The following is a 15,256-nucleotide window of genomic DNA, read 5'->3' on the forward strand; positions in this document are numbered from 1 at the left end:
TTGTCCCTCAGCAGCCAGGGTCACCGGGTGCCGTGCGCATGCGTGCCAGTTCTGCTCCAGGGCCAGGCAGCAGTGCGCGGCCGCGCATGCGCGTGCTCACTGTTCTAGTCTTGCAGTGGTCCAGCGCCTTTGAAAGTCAGCCCTGAGATTAGCAATGCCCAGTTACCCTACCAAAAAGTGGAAAAAAAGTAATCTCAGGAAGATCTTTCTGGATTTTTTGTGGTTTTTTTTTTTTCCTCTTGACTGGTGCTCTCCCACTTGAGCCATAGCTCCACCTCTGGTTTTTCCTTTTTTTGCCCTTGGTGATTCATTGGAGATTAGAGCCTCTCAGACTTTCCTGCCCAGACTAGCTTTGAACTGAAATTGTTGTACCTCTGAAGCCTCTGTAGATAGGATTATGGATTATACAAGGTTTTCCATTGTATGGGGACTGAATTTTGGCCCTGGTTCCTGATGAAAAGTTCTGAAGTATCTGATGGTATGTTGGTACACCACTGAAGACATGTAGTAGCAAAATATCGTTTTTATACAGGAAGGAAATGATAAAAGAAGGGAGCCAGGCACCAGTGCCTCACATCTGTACTCCTAACTGCTCATTAGACTGAGATCTGGGGTATTACCAGTTCCAAACCAACCCAATCAGGAGAGTCTCTTATCTCCAATAAACTTCCAAAAGTTTCTCTGTGGCTCAAATGGTAGAGCACCAACCTTGTACAAAAAGGCTGTAGGAGAACACTGAGGCCAAGAGGTAAGTCACAGTGCACACACACACACACATACACACACACACACACACAAATAAAATACAGCTTTTGTCTTTCAACATCAAGGGTCCTATTTTATCAGAGTCTGCATCTTCCAGTGCCTGGATTCTTGTGGCTCCCTGTGTTCACCAGTAAATCCAGCAGATTCATTTCCCCAAATGCAGCTCACTGTTTCCACCCACCCATGATCCATGTGCTGGGACATCAGATTCTACAAGGAAAAGAACAGTGTTTTGTATTCAAGAACTGTGCCGGGTGGGGAGTTCAGCCTAGTGGTAGAGTGCTTCCCTTTCATGCAAAGACAGAGTTTGATTCCTCAGTACCACATACACAGAAAAAGCCCGAAGTGGTGCTATGGCTCAAGTGGTAGAGTAGTCTCTAGCCTTGAGGAAAGCCCCCAAACAGTGCTCAGGCCCCGAGTTTGTGCTCCATGACTGCCCCCCCCAACAAAAAATAGAATTGCACAACATAATTTAAATAAAACTTTAATTTTCAAACAATTCTTGGTATAAACATTAGACAGCAGATAATCATTACCAAAAATGAATATTTGCTGGGGGGTGGGGAGTTTGTGGGGGAGGAGCGGCAGGAGGGGGCAGACTCTAACACTGGATTTTGCTCAAAGTTGCCTGCAGACAGAAAGCCTATATCGGGGTCCACAGGGGTATCTACCACCTTATGTAAGACAAGGTGTTCTTCCTGACTCTCACCTATTGAGTTTACTAAACTTAAGCATGGAGAAATTTTTCATTAACCCCATAGGCATTGCTTTATCCTGCTGAGAGCTTTGCTAATTTGGACTACTTTGAGCAGCTCTACGTGGTGTTGAAGTCAATAAAAGAATGTCTGCTTGTTCTTCTTCAGAAGTATCTCTAGGTAGATCTGCCGCATTTGGGGTTAAGAGCGAGCTGGATGTTCATACCGTTCAAAATTGAACTTGGTCTTTCTACAAATGAGAAAACCACAGACCATCCACGATTTCATACAATAATGATGGCTCCAGATCTCCATCTGTCACTATCATGGACACCACTGGTGGCTTCTATGTCATGAGTTCTGGGGTGACTGCATTCTGAAGCCCCAAATCTGAAAATGGAAATAAATACATGATTTTTAGAGAAGTTCAGGGTGACACAATGCCATGAGGATCTAATGCACTAAGCTGTAGAATGTGAATTTGGACTGAACATTGATAGAAAGTAGGGTGTATTTAATGAGTGGCTCTGCCCGGTTACCCTCTACACAAGAACACACATTACCTGGAAGAAAATATCCGTAAAAGGTCATTGTGCCAAACTGGTAGTAACAAGGACCCATGGCCAGTCACCCTGGGAGGACCAGTCCTAGGAGGGACCCAGGTTCCATCCTCACTCACAAGCTCTCAGGCGCCTACACAAGGACTCCCCCGCCTTGCTCTTGGGCTGATAGGTCACAGGTTCCTCCAGCTGGTCAAGGAGAATGTGTAAACGCAGGAGCAGGTCCGAGGAGGGCATGTTGAGCATCACGTAGAACATGAGTTCGTTTAGGACGTCTCGGTTCTTGCGATCATAGAAATCATCAGGAGAAAAGTCCATCCATATCGTGAAGATGGAACATAGGGTGCTGTGGGCAGATTGGTGACAGGACAGTGAGCAGCCACCCTCTCTATCGTGAACCTCCCCCCATAGCCTCTTTCTGGCAGGACTCCTATGCAGAAGCTGTTCATCTAGTTGCAGACATGTAACTTGTGAAAGAAATAGACACTCCTGCAACAAGCAGGGTGATCTTCACCCCACACTTCTAGAAGCGCTGGAGTCCAAGTCTTCAAAATTCTCATTGAGATAGGCTATTTTATCATTAATTCTAGACTTTCTACACAGAACCCTGAGACCAGAAGCACACCCACAACGTTGTACTCTGCCATCCACTCAAGTCCCAGGCCTCACCCCCCGCGCTGGAAATCACAAGTGGTGAGCAAATGAGGAATTTCCACTTGGAATCAGAAGCCCCAAGATGCCCATTTTCAAAGACAGCCATTCCCTTGGCCCCAAAGCTCACTTACTCCTTCACTTTCTCATCTTCCTCACAGTTCGGCCGGAGTGATTTGTACCTGATGAGGGAAAGGAGGAAGTCACTCTATGCTTCTTTTTTTCAGAACTAAGAGGACACCTATGGGGTTGGCTAAGTCACAGCTGAGAATACAAAACAAGAAGGCATATGAGATATATCTATGCCTTCTCTGAAAAACTGAAGAGGTTGCAATAATGTGTCCAATATAAATGCTCTGCCTGGTGACAGTGGCTCATGCCTGTAATCCTAGCTATTTGGGAGGTTGAGCTCTGAGGAACAGAGTTCAACACTAGCGTTGAAGGAAATTTCCAAGCGACTGTTATCTTTAGTAACCAGCAAGCTGCCAAAAATGGAGGTGTAGCTCACGTAATGGAGTGCTGACTTTGACCACCAAACTCAGGGAAAAAATTCAGGTTCTCAATTCAAGGCACTGGATCAGCATCCCCCCACAATAAATCAAAAAATGTAGAACTTTAGAAAATGCTTCCTCTACCTGTAAATGAGTAAGCCAAATATATTCCTGATATTTAATTTAATTTCCAAATCTCAGCCAGGATAGACTGAGTACCCCTGAGCTTGAAGAAGGAACACTCACTTTCTAAACAAAATAGCCAGCACTTGCTCCATTGTCCCACAGAGTCTATAATTGTGTAGAAAGTTTCGAAGAAAGAAAAGATCGCCTTTCTGGTGTGCAGGGACCAGGTTCATCACCAGCATCTCCAGCAGGCCTGCCTCCGGGCTCCACACGTTACAGGGCACGTTCACAGTCCCACCTGAGTCACTGTCTCTCTAAGGGTGTAATGACAATTATCTTTTAAAAGTGGAAATGGGAGCATATTTCAAACTGAGTAACTGTGACAGAGTAGATTGAAAACCACACAGAAAATATTCTATCATTATTGGCACTGAAAATCACACCAGAAGAAGGTTTCTTGACTATACCTCGCCTGAGTTGCCTTGTGTTTCCATTGATTTCTTGGTGGAAAATATACTGAGGTGTTGAACTGGTGGCCAGGCACGGCTCCAACCTCTCCAGGCTTGAAAGAGACACCCATACCCTGATTTCCTGAGACCCGAGTCGTCTCCCGACATTCTCCCACAGCACGAGAACATCCTTCTCCTTCCAGAGTCACAGGCCAAGTGAGCAGGCTTGACCAGACTGTCAGTTATACTTCCTGGCTACCAGGGTTCCGTGTTCCATTCCATTGTGAAGGAGGTAGGGTCACTGCTCAGGGCCCAATGACCTAAACTGCTTCTCACATAAGACCTACCTGAAGATAAATCCCCCTTCCCACTGCACAATGTGTACACATAGACAAAGTAGACAAAGTAAAAATCACACCTTATCTTTTGAATCCTGAATTCCTGCCCTGGGCCTAGGTACTGTCAAGGACTCTGTTTCTAGGAGCCATTCCTAGGTCAGATCAATACCTTCCTTATCATTCCTCTCATGCTGCACAAATCATTTTGTCTGTCTTACATTGTCATGGACTTTCTGTACTCTTTGCTGACATTAGATCGGAAGACACTGTTAAGTTTTTATAACTTACTTCTTAGGTTTCCCTTGATGGCCCTTTGTGGTATCATCTAGATAATGGAAAATAAAGTATTTGATACTGTGTTATATGTTCTCCTATGTACACAGGACCATATGATATTAGAATATCATGCCTCTGGCCCTGTGTAGGAAAATATAGTTTGTGAGATCCCATTTTCTGGAGAAAATGCTGGGCATGGTGGGGTGGTCTGTTGGCTACACCAGAAATAGAACTGGCAGGAGAACAGTAAAGGCTTTTCTGGGTAAGAAGGGAGACCCTATCTCAAAGCGAGGAATGGATCCAGTGGTTGAGCATTTGCTTTGCAAATGGGAAACCTTGAATTTATACCCCAAGATGGATTGAACACCCGGCTACATATACACACTGGGTACTGGAGCCTCATCCCTCTGATCCAAGTTACTCACTAGGCTAAGATTTTGGGGTCAGAGTTTTGAGCCAGACCAAGCAGAAAAGTTCATGAGACTCTTTACTCCAATTATTTACACAAAGTAAAAATTAGATCTTTGATGAAAGTTGTAGAGAAATCACCTTCAGGAAAAACATTTAGAGAATATGTGCCGTATATATATATATATATACACACACATACACATATATACATATATACACACACACACACACATATATATATGAAAACATGGTTATAAAATTAAACTAGGCCCAGGAGCAGAGGCTCATGTCTACAATCCTACCTACAGAAGTGGCTAAAGTCTGAGGATCATGGTTCAAAGCTAGCCCTGGTACTAAAATCCGTGAGACCCTTATCTCCAATTAACTACTAGAAAACAGAAGGTGCACTATGGCTCAAAGGGTAGGTAGGTAGCCTTGCGCTGAAGAGCTCAGAGACAAGTTCCATGATACACACACACAAAAGTAAAATATTATCTGCCAAAGGCATGGCAAGTTCACATCATAGGTCTGTAAGTTGCTCTAGGCAAGCTAGTGTTTAGTAAATAAAATACTGGATTTGTTCTACACTGTCCACTACTATGTCACTATGGACTTTATAAACAGTGTTTACTTAGGATGCTCAAGCTATCAGAAATATTTTTTAGGTATAGTCTTTAATTCTAGTAATTAGAGGCAGTGTAGACTATTGGGTCTGGGGAGGCAATATTATATACCGGAACATTCTTAAAAAATCTAGTAACTATAATTATGATAATAAAATTCATTTTCATTTTCTGTGATTTCCACTTTCCATTTATGTTTTGAGCTCTTTTCTGCTGGCACTTAGGTTAAGATACACAGCTATTGGCCGGGAGTTTGGCCTAGTGGTAGAGTGCTTGCCTAGCATGCACGAAGACCCGGGTTCAATTCCTCGGTACCACATACATAGAAAAAAGCTGGAAGTGGTGCTGAAGCTCAAGTGGTAGAGCTCTGGCCTTGAGAAAGTCCAAGGGCAGGGTTCATGCCCTGAGCTCAAGCCCAGGACTGGCAAAAAAAAAAAAAGAAAAAAAAAAGAAAGATACACAGCTATCCTGTAACTCAGTAAATGCATTTCCTTTATATATGTACTGAAAAACTTTTTTTATCCTTATACATTTTTTTTTTTGGCCCCCTTCTCTTTCTGGCCCCGCTCGCTCCGGCCCCGCTCGCTCCGGCCCTGCTCGCTCCGGCCACCACTCGGTTGTGCTCCGCTTGCTTGCTTTCGCTCTCTGTCGCTTGTTGCAGTCTCGTCTCTGCCACTTCCGGCTTGGTTGTGTATGTGGGATACCGAAGAATCGAACCCGGGTCTTTGTGCATGCTAGGCAAGCACTTTAACCGCTAGGCCAAACTCCCGGGCCCCTATCCTTATACATTTTTATACTTGTTTTTTCTATTAAAGTCTCAGACATAGGCACACACATTAACCTACACTAATGACTGTGAATTATCTCTCTTCTACTTGACATCTTTGCCCTTGAAAAATCTGGAGAAGTTACATTCGTGAGAGGTGGAACTGTCACCTCTCATAATGATACTTCTTCTGAAGTACTCTCTGAAGGACCTTATGAGTCTTTAAGCATTTAATTTTAGGATAATAAAATAAACGGGAAATAGTACAATCTCAGATAATGGCTAGTCGCTGTTTCTGAGTGGTGTGTATGCAACTGGACATGCTGCCATACACTTGACAGGCATCACTGTCAAGTGATCCCTCTTTCAGAGTACACATGGAAATAATGCATTGTGCTGCAGAGCCATAGTAACACAAACAGGTTGGTATTGGAACAAAAACAGACCCCAAGGTCAATGGCACAGATTAGAAGACCCAGAAATAAAACTTACACCTGTCTGAAATTCCACAAATGAACAAAAGATACTGAAAAGGACTCTTCAGCTATTGGTGCTGTAATCCTAGCAACTCAGGAATCTGAGGTCTCATGATCAAGGTTCAAAGATAGTCTGGGCAAGACATTCCATGAGACTATTATCTCTAATAAACCACCAGTAAACTGATAATGGCACTGTGACTTAGAGCAACCAGGCTCTAAGTCATTTGGTCTTTTCACATTTGTATTAGTAGAACTGGCACAAGTTTTCTATTTCAAATGGCCCATGGTAGATAGCTAGGCAAGCCTGTAATTTCATCACTTAGGAAGCTGAAGGCAAAGCAGGGTAAGTTCAAGCACATACTGGTTATTAAGTAAAATACCATCTCAGAATACCAGAAAGGTAAACAGCTCCTGACAATATCACACTTGGCACTTACTTTCCAACTTCTGTGTCTACAAAGAGAAGCCTGGGACTCTCCATGGACAAACAGCAGGCCCAACAAAACGTAACCAAACAACTGGATACCAGCTGTGTTTGTTGATTGCTGGGCCAATAGAATATCACCAAAAGCTGCTCTTTAATAGCTGGGTGTCTGCCCTTCCTCTTCTTTTCAGAAAGGGAGATTTCAAAATCATCACTCCTAGAATTTAAAAGAAATTTAGTGAGCACTTGAGACACTGTCAGCTAATACATGAAGTCCCTAGCAAGTGACACTTGGTACTTGAAGTTACTAATGGTTCATAATACACCATTTGAGAACTAGGAGTTATTAAGTTTGTTTAATTAGAATGTCTACATCATTTTCTCATTGAAGCATTGAGAGCTAAGGTGGCAACACAATTATGCTATTCCTAAATTGGAAATGCAAAGGGTAAGATTCCTATTCCCATTTGGCCATAAATCTACCAAAGTGTATGGCAATCTACATGTTTTGATAGAAATGTACTTCCTAGTTCACACATCAGAAGCATGGGGTTGGAAGCATTGCACAGATAATAAAGCAACAACCATCAGATAACCTAGTTAGAGTCCCAGTATAAGGATGGTGGGGGGGAAAAAGGGGAACCACAAGTTTAGCTTCTTAAAACATACATGTAAGCATACAATACCCAATGAATTAATTCAGTAGATTCAAAATAGGATCCTATAATTTCTCAAACTTTCCAGCTTATTCTAGCATGCAACCGGAACTAGTAGCTGTAAGTTTAGAGGTTGTACTTCTGGGGATTCTCAGCTACTTATCTCAAGGTAAGGATGCATCTTGTGGTTGGAACAGGGCACAGTGGTCAGATCGAATTTCACATTCAGCTTAGCTCCAGCTGGAAGGGCAGAGACCAGCTCCAAATGATAGTATATCCAAACTGTAGACCAGGCCAGTCGGCAACAAGGATGGATCCGTTGGATGATGGATGGATGGATGGATGGATGGATGAACACACACATAGTTACTGAAGGCCTGGTCCAGACCCATGATATGCCGTATATATTGGGTGATCCGATACCAACATCCTTTGTCACCTTCTTACAAGCAAGAGCGGAGGCTCAAGATCTGAGTCTCAGCTGGGAAAATTTTAAGTTTGATTTCAATTAGAATACAAACCCTTGAAGTTGCTAGAATTTGGACTCTGTTGGAAATGAGCCCATGTGTTCTGGAATAGGGACCATTGAGCTTCCCTTACAAAGCTAGACACTAAATGTCGTAGAGTGACCGCACAGCATGGTCACAAGTACTTGGTGGCAAAGCAACAGTAGATAGGATGTAATAACATGGCTTTGTCCATGTTTCAATAAAACTTAATTTGTAAACATGTCAATTTGCAAGGCTTCCCAGTTTGCCAACCATTCTTCTAGGGGGCGGTGTTTCATGCCTGGAAATTCTAACTACTTAGGAAGGGGAGATCAGAGGATTAAGGTTAAAGTCTTTCCAGTCAGGAAAGTTGGTGATACACTTGGCCCAGGCAAAGAGTCTAAGCCCCATGACTCATTGAAAAAGGAGAAGAAGAAGAAGAAGAAGAAGAAGAAGAAGAAGAAGAAGAAGAAGAAGAAGAAGAAGAAGAAGAAAGAGGAGGAAGAAGAGGAGGAGGAGGAGGAGGAGGAGGGGGAGGAGGAGGAGAAATCTTTCAGGGATCTGAAAGATCCCCCATCTTCAAGTTCCTTCTTTTCTGAGATCAAGAATGTCATTACTGGGGTCCAGTTACAACTTGTCCCTTTGGTTAAAATTTCCAATACGCAATGCAGAACATATACTCAATCACTAGAGAATGGAAACAGGTTTAGCTTGGGCATTCTTGGTCATTGAAAGACAGTGCTCCATAATCCCATTTCAACTCAACTAGTCGGAGGTGTGTGGATCTTAGGACTGGAGGCATAATCCAATTCTAAGTAGAAGGTGAGGCAGGAGAGGCTGAGTTAAAAGAAGCTGGAGTGGAAGAGAAAACTGACCATTTGGCAGCTACTTCTGAGGAAGAAGCATGGTTTCCTCCTGATATCAAGAGGGATACTTGAGCTTCTTCCTCCTGGAGTCTGGGCCTGAATTTGGAAGGTGAGTCTTTCATAACTTGGAAAATGCAGGGAAGGAGGGAGGGAGGAAGGGAGTGAGGAAGGAAGCCAGAAAGCCTGAGTTGAGCTGTGGTCCCAAGTGTGAAGCATGCTAACGTTGATAGAAAAAAAAGCAATGCAAAGCAAAAAACCTCAGGAAGAGTGTCTATCTATAACAACAAACTAGAGGACCTAAAAAATGAAACACAAAACAAATAAAAAGGAATGAGAAGATAGGAAGATATCAAAGAGACAACACAAACTTTGGAAAATATGGTTTATGCCTGTGTCCTGCTTGAGCAGGCACTGGTATCAGAGGATCGTGGTTTGAAGTTAGCCTAGGATGGAAAGCCCCTGAAAGTTGTTTTAGTGTGTGCCTGCCAGCGATGGGCTTAAAAGTTGGTTGTTTGTTCAGGAGCAGGGCCCTAGTATTTTCCACCTCTTGGTGGTTGACTGGAGATAATTCTCATGGACTCTCCTGGCCAGGGTGGCTTAGAACCTTGATCTTCAGATTTTTAAGGCTCTGGGTAGGGCCCTTGTGTTCCCATGGCACTCTTATCTCCCTTGAATTTAAAAGAAAAAAATGTGAAAAATCAAGTTTTGCCCTTAATTCTACTCCATGCTAGCTTTAAGAAAAAAAAATTAAAGTAAGCAACTCATGAACCGTGACCAAGCCCAGAGTTCAAAACCTTGCACAAGAAGCAGACTCAAAGCCAGTGGATGACCCGTGGCCTGTGTGATAGAGCTTCCAAATGTTAAGAATTTTTTTTCTTTTTAAAGAAAGCCGAAGAGAGGAGCTAATTAACGAAATTTAATTCATGGCTCACACCTATAATCCTACCTGCTAAAATTGCTGAAATCTAAGGTTTGAGGTTGAAAACCAGCCTGGGAAGAAAAGTCCATGAGACCTGTTTTAGTGAGTGGTACCTGCGGGCTTGAACTTGCTGTTTTGTTCATGACTAGAACTCTACTTCTTCCTGTGTCTTGGAGGTTAATTGAAGAAAAGATTCTCATGGACTTTCCTGCCCAGGCTGTCTTCCAACTGTGATCCTCAGATGTCAAGCCTTTGTGTAGTAGTGCCTTTCTGTTATTTCCTGTGCTCCATGAAAATAATAAAAAAGCAGAAGCTGAGCTGTGGCTTAAGTAGTAGAGCCAGGGATCCCTAAATTTAAAAAAATAATAGTGAATCCAGATTAGGCTTTGATTATAGTACCTGCTGCTTTGAAGAAAAAAAAAAGTCTTGGACAGTGATCAGGCTCTGAAATCTAGCCCTAGCACAGGAACGAAAAAGAAAAAGAGTCTTTTTGGATACCAGTGGCTCATGCCTGTAATCGTAGTTAGTGGCCTCTCAGTGGTAACTGGAGATAAGAATGTCATGCACTTTCCTGCCTAGGCTAGCTTTGAACTGCAGTTTTCAGATTTGAGGATACTATGTAGTGCTCTTGGTTTGTCATGGGACTCTTCTAGTAACAACCATAAAAGATAGAAATTGAGTTGTGGCTCAAGTAGTTGAGCATGCTAGCCTTGAATTAAAATAATAATAATAGAATATAATTATAAATAATAACTGAGGAAAAATCAACTGTGAGAATTACCAGGCCTTGAGTTCAAGCCCTAAGTACAAGCACTCAAATTAAAATATAGTAATAATTAGAAGTTGAATTTTTGCCCCTTACTGTACATCTTGCTTTGTTTGACAGAAAAAAAATACTCATGGACAGTGATTGGGCCCAAAATTCAAATCCTCAGATTTTTTGATACTACGTAGTAACATTGGCTACCATGGAACTCTTCTATTAACCACCAGAAAAAGGAAGAAAAGAAGGAAGGAAGGAAGGAAAGAAGGAAAAAAAGACAGAAAGGAAAGAAAGGATAGAAAAGAAAAAGGAGGCCAGGAATGTCGTCTAGTGGTAGAGCGCTTGCCTAGCATGCAACAAGCCCCGAGTTTGATTCCCCGGTATCACTTTCACAGAAAAGGCAGAAGTGGTGCTCTGGCTCAAATGCCAGAGCAGTAACCAAAGACAGTGTAACTTTCCAAGAGTGCAAGCACCAGGACTGGCAAATTTTTTTTAATAAAAAAATAAAAGGAAGAGAAAAAGAGAAAAGCAGAAGGATTCAATCGTAGAACCTGAAAACCTTGAAATTAAAAATAACCATAATCGGAAAATCATCTGGAAGAGCCACCAGGACTTGAGTCCAAGACATAAGTAAAAGCAACTCTCCCCCAAAAGAAGATCCAGAAGTTGAGTTTTACCTCTAATTGTACATCCAAGCAGCTTGTTTGTAAGGGGTTAAAAAAAAAAAGAAAGAAAGCAACAACTTCTGGATTCTGCCTAGGCCCAGAGTTCAAGCCATGGCCAAGAATCAATCAATCAATCCATCAATAACAAAAAATACCCAGGGGACACCAAGGTCTCACACCTGTAGTCTTGGCTAATCAGTGGCTTCAATCTGAGGGTCCTGGCTCAAAGCCAGCCTCTACAGAAAATTTCCTGCCAGACATTTACTTCCAATTAATCACTCAAATCCTAGAATTGCACTGTCTTGCAAAGTCATGGAGTGTTAGTTTTGAGCAAATAGCTTAGGGACAGCGCCCAGGCAATAAGTTCAAACTACAAAATGCAGCCAAAAGTAAGTAAGTAAGTAAATAAATAAATAAATGCTTCTGTTCAGAAATCCATCTCGATGCAAGTTTCCTGGTGGAAAAAAAGAAATGAGTTTATGCTGAGCATAACTGTGGTAAAGAAAAACCTCTGATCATCTGTTTTTCCCCCAAAGCAGCTATGTCATTTTGTTGGTGGTTGGTGTGTGGTCATAAACAATAGGTCAAGGTGCCTGTGATTGAGTATACTTGGAAAGCTTATGGATACATTTTTTGAGGGTCCATTTCACTATAAAATCTATATCCACAGGCAATACCAGTGTAAAGTTTTACAAAGTAATCTGTTATCAATGTATTCCATGCACAATTCTTCCTTACAATGCTTACTACAGCTAAATCAGAAGCTTAGATAAATATGCATGTATCTTAAATTGTTAAAATAGAAAATTCTCTAGGCGTTTTATTCATTGATAAGGCAAACTTGAAGCCAAGCATGGATGCATTGTTGCTGCTCTGAGCTTTAGGTTTTAATATCATTCCATCACAAGTTTCCTAGTTATTATGTCGGGGGTAGTGCTTCTAAATCACTGTCTGTCACAGTGATGGCATGCCCAGTGATGATTTCTGAGTTGGGCCCAGTGGTCACTTAACACAGGGTTCTCGCTTAGCAGCATATATTTTTATTCATTAACATTCATTAAGAATTATCAGTTGTAGACATAATAAAATGTTAATTTTAAATAAGCAGAAATGTATTCCACATTGTAACAGAGTGTGTGCATAGTTGAAACAATAAAAATATTTTTCAAAAACATAAATCAGTGATATTTGTGATCATGAATTTTTCCAACAATTTTTGAAGCTGTGTGAAGATTATATTAAAGAGCCAACAGTTTGGCCTAGGTGTACAGCGCTTGCCTAGCATGCACAAAAGCCTGGGTTCAATTCTTCAGTATCAGGTACATAGAAAAAGCTGGAAGTGGTGCTATCTCTCAAGTGATAGTGCTCTATCCTCGAGAAAGCCTAAGGACAGTGCTCAGGCCTGAGTTCAAGACCTGGACTGGCAAAGAAATTATTTCAAGTAAATGGCAGCTACAAAACAATTCATTTTCCTCGCCTAAATAATGAATTTATATTTACAAATGAGAAAAACTCGGTGATGTTTTTTTCACTATGCTGAGGAAGTGTTACTTTAACATTTTAAAAGAAGTCATTAAAATGTTATTTGTAAATTTATAGTTGGTCATGTGTGTCTACCATTTTATGATAAACTTTCGTAAATAGTGTTCATGACTGAAGGGTTGTAACTGGACATTTCTCTCACTTTTTAGTTGTAGCCATTGACTATAGAGCCTTAGATTTACTATACAAGTGTTCTACTGCTTGATCCATTCCCTAGTCTTTGCTTTCACTTTGTTTTTCACATAGTTTCTGTCACTTTCCCTGGGCTAGACTGATGTCCCTGTCCTTCTCTCTCTTTGTTCTGAATAGCTAAGATGACTGGAGGACATCAGCATGGTTAACCAAACACTACGTGCAAAGGCCATTCTGTCGCTTGTGTCCCAGTCCTATTTATGGCTTTTTAGGTGGTTAGAGTAAAAGGCTCACCAATTTTCTTCCTCTATCTGGCTTTGATCTGTGATCTTCACCTTTCTGAGTAGCATGGATTACAGGTCTGAGGCACTGGTGCCCAGCTACCAAAGAGTTGGTTTCATGGTTCCTAGGTTTGTTACAATTTTCCTCCACTCCTGACATTAATACAATACTGGCACAACTATGAAGTGGTGGAACATGCTTTCATTTTGACGAAGGCAGGAGTAGGAAATTATGGACCAATAGGTCATATAAGATACGCCACATCATTTGATACAACGCAGACCTGTAGGTTTATTGCCAGCTGCTTGTGTCCCATTTGTTCAGATCATTTTCCACGGCCCATGAATGATGTTGCAATTATCTAAATGACCCTTGGCAGAAAAAAATGTTTCCTCATCCTGTTCTAAAAACAAAATCAAACAAAAAGAATGTTTCTTATAAATCCAACAATTCCTCTAATTAGAGATCAATCTGTCCTAGTGCATGGAAGTTTCCTTAGTAGAAGAGCTGTTACTTTTCCTAATTACAAACTTAAGCAAAGCTGTAGTACTCTATAGAATTGTTTGCCACAGCTGTCATTTTATTAATTTTGAAGATGATGAGTTACTAGGTGCGAGTGGCTCACATCTATAATTCTAGATACTTAGAAGGATGAGATCTGAATATTGCAGTTTGAAGCCATCCTGGACAGAAAAGTCACTGAGATTCTTATCTCCAATCAATCATCATGAAAAATATGAAAGTGGAAGCATGGTGCTTGGTGCTCAGACATGTAATGTTAGCTACTGAGAAGTTGAGATATGAGAATCCTAACTCAAACCCAGCCCAGGCACGAAAGTCCATGAGACTCTTTATCTCCAGTGAACCATCAAAAAACTGGAAGAGGCCCTGTGGCTCAAGTGGTAGAGCACTAGGCTTGAGCAGAAAAGCTCAAGGGTAGAGCCTAGGCCAGGGGTTCAAATGCCACTACTGATCAAAACAACAACCACAAAAACCTGACAGGAAAGCTGTACCTCCAATATTAGAGTGCCAGCCTTGAAGTTCAGGAACAGTGTCCAGGCCCTGAATTCAAGTCCAGTTCTAGCAGACACAGCACATACACATGGACACACACACACCCTCATAAATGTGAAACCACATTGGTAAGAGACGAACCTCACTGCCATATCCGTTTCTTAATCTAGATGGAATGAATACATGGAACTAGAAATAAAAGTGTGTCAACTGACAACTCCAGGCGATAATGTTATTGTAAATCTAAGCAGAGATGGGGAAAATATTTTTTTTTCTGCCAAAGGACAATTGAATAGTTATAACCTCATTCTCCCAACTGGGAGCTTTGAAAAAATTCCCGGATTTGTTGAATTTCCAGTTGTCTTTGTGGGGTTAAAGAAATGATTTTGAGGGTGTCGTATGTCCCTGAGCCAGACATTCCTACCCCTGGCAGAAAGCGAGAAACAAGTGAACAAGGAAGGTACTGCATTTTGGAAAGGACCTGGATATCATAAAGCACCTAGATTTTGAATGCCTATATGTATCTGTGAGAAATATTAGTAGTAATTGCAAATGAAAAATACTCTTAAACAAAAAGGAATTGGTAATGTAGATGGCATAGTACCTACCCAATGGTTGCTAAATCTTCATGATGAGGTAAACAAGTAGGCAGAAAATTCTCCTATGCTCGCTAAAGAGATGCTGGCTCTTATTTCTGTTAAGCCAATAACAAAACCACTTTCATTTCATTCCCAGATACTATGAAATTCTTCACTCAAGGACATCAGTATAATGTTATTGTATGTTTCAAAACAAATCTATATTTATTTTTCATTTGTCAATGCTGAATTTAAAAATTTTTAACCTGTACCATAAATGCCTAACACTCGTGATAC

The 15,256-nt window shown here is 41.4% G+C and overlaps 1 protein-coding gene across 9 annotated transcripts in view; it reads right to left on the reverse strand.

Annotated features, from left to right (window-relative positions):
* Positions 1-1,272: 1,272 nt before the first annotated feature.
* LOC150044707 (ral guanine nucleotide dissociation stimulator-like) overlaps positions 1,273-15,256 on the reverse strand; it is a 358,565-nt gene continuing 344,581 nt past the window's right edge. For 2 of the 9 annotated variants that reach the window (XM_090321004.1, XM_090321003.1), the window contains exons 3-6: positions 7,068-7,271; positions 2,806-2,853; positions 2,140-2,366; positions 1,273-1,850 (exon numbers count right to left, since the gene is read on the reverse strand). In XM_090321004.1, coding sequence (XP_090177130.1) covers positions 1,807-1,850; positions 2,140-2,366; positions 2,806-2,853; positions 7,068-7,271 — 523 coding nt within the window. In that variant the 3' untranslated portion in view covers positions 1,273-1,806. Of the gene's footprint in view, positions 1,851-2,139; positions 2,367-2,805; positions 2,854-3,408; positions 3,603-3,755; positions 4,302-7,067; positions 7,993-14,989; positions 15,069-15,256 lie in introns of those variants that run through there. The other 7 variants (XM_090321007.1, XM_090321005.1, XM_090321008.1 and 4 more) reach the window with 7 other exon arrangements.

This window comes from Megascapheus bottae, chromosome 29, assembly GCF_031878675.1.
Source record: "Megascapheus bottae isolate mThoBot1 chromosome 29, mThoBot2.hap1, whole genome shotgun sequence".
Classification (NCBI taxonomy): Eukaryota; Metazoa; Chordata; class Mammalia; order Rodentia; family Geomyidae; genus Megascapheus; species Megascapheus bottae.